Source organism: Triticum urartu, chromosome 2A (assembly GCF_056163025.1).
Source record: "Triticum urartu cultivar PI428250 chromosome 2A, HENAU_Tu73, whole genome shotgun sequence".
NCBI lineage: Eukaryota > Viridiplantae > Streptophyta > Magnoliopsida > Poales > Poaceae > Triticum > Triticum urartu.
The window spans coordinates 62737125-62746145 of NC_141874.1; the positions used below are offsets into that span (position 1 = coordinate 62737125).

The 9021-nt window shown below is 47.3% G+C and overlaps 2 protein-coding genes across 2 annotated transcripts; one reads left to right on the top strand and one right to left on the bottom strand.

The window, feature by feature from the left end:
- Window positions 1-237: 237 nt before the first annotated feature.
- On the top strand, window positions 238-2935 carry LOC125540959 (WUSCHEL-related homeobox 11). The gene is made up of 3 exons (XM_048704473.2): window positions 238-938; window positions 2121-2296; window positions 2426-2935. Exons 1-3 carry the CDS (start codon window positions 335-337, stop codon window positions 2441-2443), a joined length of 798 nt encoding a protein of 265 aa, XP_048560430.2. The 5' UTR covers window positions 238-334; the 3' UTR covers window positions 2444-2935.
- Window positions 2936-4292: 1357 nt separating this feature from the next.
- LOC125535598 (cyclic dof factor 1) lies at window positions 4293-7847 on the bottom strand. The gene is made up of 2 exons (XM_048698663.2): window positions 7659-7847; window positions 4293-5908 (listed from the first exon to the last, which is right to left on the bottom strand). The coding sequence occupies exons 1-2, from the start codon at window positions 7740-7742 to the stop codon at window positions 4553-4555; spliced, it is 1440 nt and encodes a 479-aa protein (XP_048554620.2). The 5' UTR covers window positions 7743-7847; the 3' UTR covers window positions 4293-4552.
- Window positions 7848-9021: the final 1174 nt, after the last annotated feature.

The following is a 9021-nucleotide window of genomic DNA, read 5'->3' on the forward strand; positions in this document are numbered from 1 at the left end:
TCATCCCCCCAACACACAACCTCACCTTCACCGGGACACGGCGAGAGAACGGTGCCCGGAGGCGCCAAGCTGACACCCCGGAGACAGCCGACGAAAAGGAGAGCACCGTTGGTAAAAAGATTCTTTTGTCCTCCACCGGCTGAATCACCACCCGAGGAATGTTACCCCCTCTCACTCGCTCGCAGCAACCGCACTAGCGCGCCATCGACACTATATATAGCGCGCCCGAAGCTTCTGTCTTCACCAAGCAACACATTCCCTCGCTCGCTCTCGCCTCATAGTCCAACGCTCCAATTCCCGGCCATCCTGCTAGCTAGCTCGACCGATCGTGCCCATGGACGGCGGCGGCGGCAACAGCCCGGACCTGCAGCCGGCGGAGCCGGTGCGGTCGCGGTGGACGCCCAAGCCGGAGCAGATACTGATCCTGGAGTCCATCTTCAACAGCGGCATGGTGAACCCGCCCAAGGACGAGACCGTGCGCATCCGCAAGCTCCTCGAGCGCTTCGGCGCCGTCGGCGACGCCAACGTCTTCTACTGGTTCCAGAACCGCCGCTCCCGCTCCCGCCGCCGCCAGCGCCAGCTCCAGGCGCAGGCGCAGGCGCAGGCCCAGGCCCAGGCGCAGGCGTCCGCCGCCTCCTCTGGGTCGCCGCCCGCGCCTGGCGTCCTCGGCTCGGCGGCCTCTTCCACGTCGCTCGGGCTGTTCGCGCACGGAGGCGCCGCGTACAGCTCGTCCTCCTCATCGTCGTCGTGGCCGCCCTCGCCGCCGTCGGTGGGGATGGTGGGGGACATGGACCAGTGCGGGGGCGGCGACGACCTGTTCGCCATCTCGCGGCAGATGGGGTACGCGGACGGCGGCGGCGGCGGCTCCGGGTCGTCGTCGTTCTCTGCGGCCGCCGCGCAGCAGCAGCAGCAGCAGCTCTACTACTCGTGCCAACCTGGTGAGCCCCGCCATGCCATGCATGCCTCGCGCTACCGATGCATGTTTTTGTTCCTCCCAAGTTCTCAACCATGAACAATTCGATCGCACATGCATGCAAGCTAGTTTACGAAATTTCTAATCAACATTTCGGCTTCTTCCTTGATCGGTCGATGGAATTCATTCATTCATTCATTCTTCTTCTTCTTCTTCTTCTTCTTCTTCTTCTTCTTCTTCTTCGCTATAGATTCGGTACAAGAAAATCGTATTGTTTACTTTTTCACCTCTTGTTTGGATTATAACATCAGTGAAGAGATACCTCATGCATCATACATAAATCGGAGGCAATCGAAAAGTTTCAACCAGAAGTTGCATTGTCTTTGCTTTGTTCTTGCATGTATGGACAAACTACAAGTAGTTTCGTGTATGTACTACTTTTGGATCATCGCCGTAATTCTGTTAAAGTTGTCATATATTAGTGGCTTCATTTTTAGTTTTAGTTTTCTATCTGGTAAATAGAGCACAATTGTATTATTTGTTAAAATTCTGTCTCTTTGTTTTAATTGTTTGTTTCATAGGAGTACATGTTTTCAGCCACTTCTAAGGCCAAAAGAGACATGCGCAAGTCAGGCATAATTTCCCCATAATTAGCAACAAACAACCCCATTACATGTATGCTTGTTCTGGTCCAAAATATCACAAGTATTTAAGGCAATGACACAGTCTTCAGGATGAACTCTGACCATTAATCTATGTGCAAACATGTCGTCTCACCTTAAAAAACAGTTAGTGCACATTATAAAATTTTAAATGTAGTAGTAAATATCAATTTCATTGCATGGACGCTTGTACTAGTTCTTTCTTTAAACTTTGAAATGTACTACTACTCCATTTTGGATGGGTGTGGTGCTTAATTAACTGTAACTAATTTAGCCATGTTGAACTCATTCCAAGTTTGTAACCACATTCTATGCTGCGTGCATTATATAATTCTATACTATAGTCGACGCACGCGTGCATATGTACTATGTTAAGCATGCCTGCTCTGAATTTTCCACATCAAACAGCTCATGCATGTTCAGAACAAGGGAACACATTAGCGCGAATATTGGAGGCGTACCATGCCAGATAGCTGATGGGATGTTAATATTTCTTAGAGCTTAATAGAGTATTGATGGTGATTTGTTTGCGTGCGCGCGTGCAGCGGGCATCACGGTGTTCATCAACGGAGTGGCGACGGAGGTGCCACGGGGCCCCATGGACCTGCGCTCCATGTTCGGGCACGACGTGATGCTCGTCCACTCCAGCGGCGGCCTCCTCCCCGTCGACGACTACGGCGTGCTCATGCAGAGCTTGCAGATGGGCGAGAGCTACTACCTGGTCAGTACTCAGTAGCACACGCTGAAAATGCATGCACATACGTATATGATAGACACATCCGATCAACACTAATTCGTGCAAAATGTGTCTTCTCATTGTGCTGTCTTGTAATTTCCTGACGATTGGCAGGTCGCGAGGTCAAATTAATCGAGCTGGCTGGTCGCTGATTGGTGTGAAATTTGAACTGGTTCCTCCGATCGTTGGAGACGGACGCATGCATGCTGCAGGTTTCAGTTAATCTCTCGATGCAAACGGAAGCTTCTTCTAATTAGGACGTACTGTGGAGTGGAACTGGCGACTGCACGATGGGTCGAGAGGCAAGCAGTCCATCAACCGTGCATGCATACGCCATGCCCGTACGTGCCTGGTCGATTGATATAGCAGCAGCTTATAGATATAGCGGCAATATACACTTATAGTGCACCATGTGTCCGGTCCAACATATATCCACCTATGTAATCAATCAACCAAACCATATGCATGCATACCACTGTCACTGTGAAACAGCATTGCAGCCGATGATATCGTGTAGCGTAATCCTAAATTTCACCTCTGCCCGGCCGTCCGAGTCATTCTTTTACCTTACATAATTCCTCTGTATCTGCTTCGTCGAGATCAATGTAACGCCAGATAATACTACAGAGGAGATGTGCACTGTTTCTGCATGGCACGTACGTACAAAAATGTTGCTGTGCACATCGCCGAACCGTAGCTCGCTCGTAGGCGCGGAGATTCCCCCACGGCCACGGGCGGACGTGTCGAGCGACGCCGGGAACAGGTGGGTCGCAAGTGGCGAGCTCACCGCCCCGTGCCGACCAAAAGGAGGACACCGCGTGTCAAAAAGCACGCACACATGTCATTTTCCACCATACTTTTCTCCAACGCGCGCGCGGCCGGGTTCGGAGCTAGGCCTTGGATCTGGTGACCATGATTGACTAATCGAGCATGCACTTGCTCCTCCTCCTCCTGCTTTGGGATCAGATCAGATAAACTACTATGGGTAGTGTAATCTGCCTTCCCTAGCTCATGGACTTTGGTCACCCGCAGCCTACCCTAGCCGATGTATGTCGGTCGAGTGGTGCCTGCCAAAGTGCTGTGGCGTGCATTATCAGTCAGGAATCTACCCGCTTCCCACTAGGAGTACTATATGTGCCAGTCAAACTTAGACACCACGGAAATTCAGTAAGCAACACGCACGCTTTCACGTCTGGCTAGCCGGAGCTTTGACCGCCTCTGCTCTCCGCCTAACATTTGGCTGCGGGGTTGCATCAAAGCTACCGATCGACCAAACGTTATTCCTTCAGAAGAGCCAAAAATGCGCCCAACCTCCAATGGATCAACCAAACGTTGATCATTCAGAAGAGGCAAAATGCAGTGACAGTGAGAGTGCTGCAGTGACGGGCCTCTTACAGGCAGGCCCTTTCGAGTTCCTGCAAGGAGTACACTACTGTATTACACTGCTTCTACTTCAGTGCAGTGCAGGGAGCAAGCATTTTCAGGAGCAAAAATATCCGTTTCAGTGGCAGAGTTAGAATGCTGACACATCTGCTGGGAAGTGAAGAAAAGATGCATGGTGGAGCATGAACAGAAAGAGGCGCTGCACCGAGTCACCGGTCACATCCGCAAAGAGCTTACCGAACCATTGATAAAGAGGGGGCTTTACGACTTGGGAGACTTCCTGAGCTTACAGATCGATGTTGATATAAAGGCGGCACAGTGTGTAGTAGAACAAAGACAAAGACAGGGGCGTCTCAACTAATCAGAATGCAGGCCACAAAGGTGACCAACCACTACTAATTTGGCTTCTAGATAGATAGATAGATAGATACCCATAGCTTACAACCACCACTGGTCATCACTCACATACACACAAATTCCATTCCAGAAGAGAAGCAGATGCATCAGAAAAAATTTCTTCAGAGTTGAACTTCTCGTCAGCTGATTTGTGTTTCTAAATCTTGTGGTTCTCAGTAAACATGCCATGTTCTTGTGGCCATTAAGCAGAACACCTGTATGCATTAAGCAATGCTATTAACAATTATTATCATTGTACAACCAAACACATGCCGACGGTCTGATCTGAACCCGGTGGAGTGTTACAGGCTCTACAAGAAAATTACAGGGTAAAAAACAACACCACTATCCCAATAGTACAGTTGCACAACATCTACATCGCCGATCAGTGCTCAGACAACCATCATTTTCTTGATATAGCATGCTTGAAGAAAAGTAAAAACACGACAGGAGTTTCCCGTATCACGTCGTCTCCTGGAAGGACGCAAAGCGGGATTGAGCCGCGGGGTTCGCTTGCATGACGCGGGCTGCGTTCGACATTTGCTCCCTGCCACCAGATTTCGGCTGGAACGCTCTAAACATGCCACGCTCGCCAGGTTCAATCCCGAGGGTGGTCCAGATCGAACTCTTTGCAGCTTCGTCGGGGTCATCTATCCGGAGCGTCTTCGGAATCCACAAGGATCTTTCTGCCTTTTCACCACCTTGCGGTTCAGAATCTCTCGGGTGTTTTCCGAGGACTGGAGAACCACTATCTGAACATGTACTACTGCTTGTGGGAGGTGCTGCTGACATGTTATAAGCAGGTCCAAGCCACGGCGCGCTCCACGCGCCATTAGGCCAGGGAGAAACCAATGGCCAGATGGAAGGCGGCATTACAGGGAAAGGAATGGGTGGGCCACAGAATCCTGGCATCGGCACCATTGGTGGAAAGTTCCATTGAATGTTACCTCCATGGCCATTTTCTGAACAATTTGCGGGTTCAGCTGGGACTGGGCACACTGGTGCTGCCATGGCAGGAACACCATTCCATGCTGGATTCCATGGGTACATAAAAGGGGCACCGGGAAAGCAGGGTATAGGAGGCATGGGAGTGACGCCGTTGCAATCCCCGGTAATTCCATTTTGATGTGCCCCAACTGCTACTTTAACTGACTCAATCCATGGATTATCAGAAGTTGTTGCTGAAGGTGGACAGGTCTGGTTCTCACCATTTCTGGGATGTGCTGTTGACGCAGGGTTGCTGTTCTTATTCTGCTCTTCAACTCTCAACAAAGAAGCCATGGAGTTAGGTAGAGTTGAATCAGACCCAAACTTAACTGCTGGTTGATTTTCCTTTATAGGCAATGGAATGACGGAAGCATCACCTCCAGGAGCGGATAGACTGCCTCCTGGAATCAATATACCGTTACAGTTTGTGCTGGAGCTCTTACTCTTGCGCCTACCAGCACCGACAGGGAGGTTTCTCATGCTTCCACCTGCCGTCCAATACCTTTGACAACCCCTGCAAAAATGCCTTGGTTGGTGTATGTTGTAATTGTTGTAGTAACAGAACTTTGTGTCCATGCTGTTACACCGAGGACATGGCAGAATCTTGTCTGGCTTCTTTAGGACCTTCTCTTTGTTTGATCCATCACCCTCGGTCTTAGCTGCTTCCAGTGTGGATTCTGGTTCAGTCATCTCATCACCGTTGGATGTCTGGTTCTCACACGCACTCGAACTATTAAGGCCAGAATTATTTGGTTGACTAAGATTTAAGTCCGGCGGTGTGCATGAAATTTCCTCAGTGATCCTTGTGTCTCCTGTATCTTTGCATGAATCCTGATGATTAGATAAAGAGTAAGTTAAACAAGATGAATGGCAAAGAAACACGTATGTTTATGATAGGATAATAGAACAAACAATAACATATACAAATCCAAGTACTAAAAGCCTTTAATAAATTAATTGTATCTAAGTCATTCACAAAAATGGCATTTTCTGAAATAAACACATAGCTATAACACCATTTGAGCAATGAATGTCTAGTCTATCTTCAATGCTTGTTATATACACAAATATATTTTCGGCAACTAGGAAAGCCTTCTGTGTGTAACATCTTATTTTGTACGGAAGCACACACGACACGACAGTGCACGATACTGGCACGATGGCAAATCCAGCCATTTGCTACTGTTTTATACTTGTCCATGGACGGTGTGATACGCAAATCATGCAATTATCAGCTGGCAGACGTCGTCCCTGTAGCGGTGCTCTACTTTGCAAGAGGCAGCAAGCTTAAAAAGACGTACCAATATCTAAATAGTATCAGAAAACCAATTAGTTTGCTTCCAAGGGGATATGGTTGATTTGACTGGGAAACATGACTTGTTCCATTCTTGAATCTGGATGATGGCTATTGTTTTTCTTGCACTCAACATATATTTCTATGTGGCAACACTGACAGACTTTTCCCATGATAGTGCAGAGAGCTTAAAACCTATGGTTACCAGGCAAACATGATGTACATGGTCGAACTCTGGTTTGTGGTTCGAACTTTCAGATGTAAACTAAAAAATTTATAACTTCTAGGAAATTTGGGACTAAGCACAGTGGGCACAGGTGAGTCCAACTGTCGTCAACGATACTATGAATCCATAATTGCTGCTGCGGACCAATCTAAGATTCCAGGACAGTTAAGCTCTATATAGGAACAGAATTTCAGACTAGAAAGAGAAAGGCAACTGTGCATCTATGTCACAGTTGGTGCACAAATCCAGTAGAACCAAGGTAGGAAATTTGATATGGATTTCCATCTACCTAACCCAAAGCACTCATCGCACCCTAAAAGTGAATTTGTCAAAGTACAGACGGTAACTAAAGTGAGCTTTGCATCAAAACGGGCAAACTTTAGAGGAGTTTCCATTTAGATAGAGTCCAAGACTAGCTAGTCCAGAGCTGCTTTAAAATAGCCTGATGTACAAGAACTTGTAACCACATCAAAATCTGCTCAACTATGTAAGATAGGAGAATTGGCCTATCCCTATATGTACCCACCCAAAATTCATGTGCAGATACAGTCAACAGACGCATCACACAGCCATCCTGCAATTACTAGCCATGAAACGAAGCCCATAAATGATACTTTGAACTGCAAAATCAGCTACAAATCGAAAAGCTTGACATGGTCCCTATCTAACTAACCTAACCTAATCAATCTTCCCAAAAGATGCAAAATTAGCAGGGATTCGACTGGGACAAGTGCCTAGCTAAGATCGAGCATATGACTAGATTAGCGACTGCTAAGCCGAAGCGATTATGCCTTGTCTTGCAGTGCTAATTGGAGAATCCATGACTAACTGACATGAACTGATTGAAGCAACCGCCGAGCCGCACCTCCTAATAGCCTTTTCCAATTGCCCACGCGAGAGAAGAAACAGAAGACATATACTTGTACTGTATAAAATCGCACCATTTCCTCGAATCAAATCGCAAGAGGATGAAGAACAGACAGAGCGTCGGACGAACTGAAAGGGGGAGAACAGAACAGAGTAGATTTTGAGGAGGGGAGTAGGAACTCGCGTGACTGCACCTCTGCCGGCGCCTGCGGAGGCGTACGGGGCGGCGCCACGTCGGACTCCGGCGGCTGAGGGTGTGCGGCTCCGGCGAGCTCCATATGGGGGCAAGATCCGACAAGTGGAGTTGGCGACTCAGCTACAAAGGGGGAAAAGATTTGCTCCCATTTAGCCTCGCGTCCGTGCAGCCACACTACTGCACTTTTTGGGTAATTGCATTGTGGTCCTTAGTCTTTAGCGGGTCGGATTCCCCTTCAAATCGCCTCCAATCCACCTAGGGATGGGATTAACCGAACAGAGCCTTAATGGATTCCTGCTTTCGAACTTATTTGTGGTTTTTCTCCTTCCCTTTTTCACCTGTGTTCGTATGAACACGTGATTGTCACAAAACAAAAATGACTGTTGGATTACAAGATAACTTACCTTTCATGTCGAGCGGTGTATAAACACGTGATGATATGGCACATATCATCCTTTTGTTTACTCCCTTCAGTTCATATTAAGTTATGTTAATTTTAGTATAAAGTTATACTAAGCAAATGATTTAATATGGAACTGAGGGAGTACATGTTAACAAGGTCCATACGGCTTCTTTGTCAACTGTGGCGAATCTTGGATGAAAATGAAGGACAGGCTCAATTTCTGAGTACAAGAGTTGGAACGGGTAAACAGCAGGCTAGACACAGGCTAGACACAAGACAGTGGACTGAGATGGGCTAGGAACTAGTAGTAAATTTTTGTTTTTCAATTTCAGAGGGCATGCTTGAGCCTGTTGAAGCATGCCCGGTAGAATCGCCATTGTTTGTCTGGTAAGTCGGCTTTCAGATGGGGTAGGTTCCCGTGTGTTTGTGTTTGGGAGGTGGTGTGCTTTTATTGAGTTTGATGTGTCGTTGGCGGGAGTAGTCTTGGTTATGGATGTATCTTTTTGTCCGGTTTTTCGTGATTAACCCAGCAACAGATCTTCTTCTAAATCAATAGAACAAGCAAAGCTTTTGCCTTGGTTTAACAAAAAAATGGTTCTCATGTGTCCGTGGAGTGAACAAGATCAAAAAGACTAATTAAGTAGATGAATGAGAGTGTCAACTATTGATGTCTTTGTTTTTCTTCATTTGTCACGTCATATCAATCGACCATAATCCCTTTAGATCAAATAGGCATGTCGACGACTATTGCTTTGATAAGATGGGAATGTCAAAAGTTGTGGAATCGGCAAAATTTTGAATATAAGGAGCATGATCCGGAGAACACAAAATCATACGAGGGAGATTATGAACGACTCACCCCCATTCCTACAGGATTACTATGTTATGGACTCCACGGGATTCATGATGAGAGGAATAGCAAAATACTAGAATGATCATGTTGTTATGGTGTATCCGC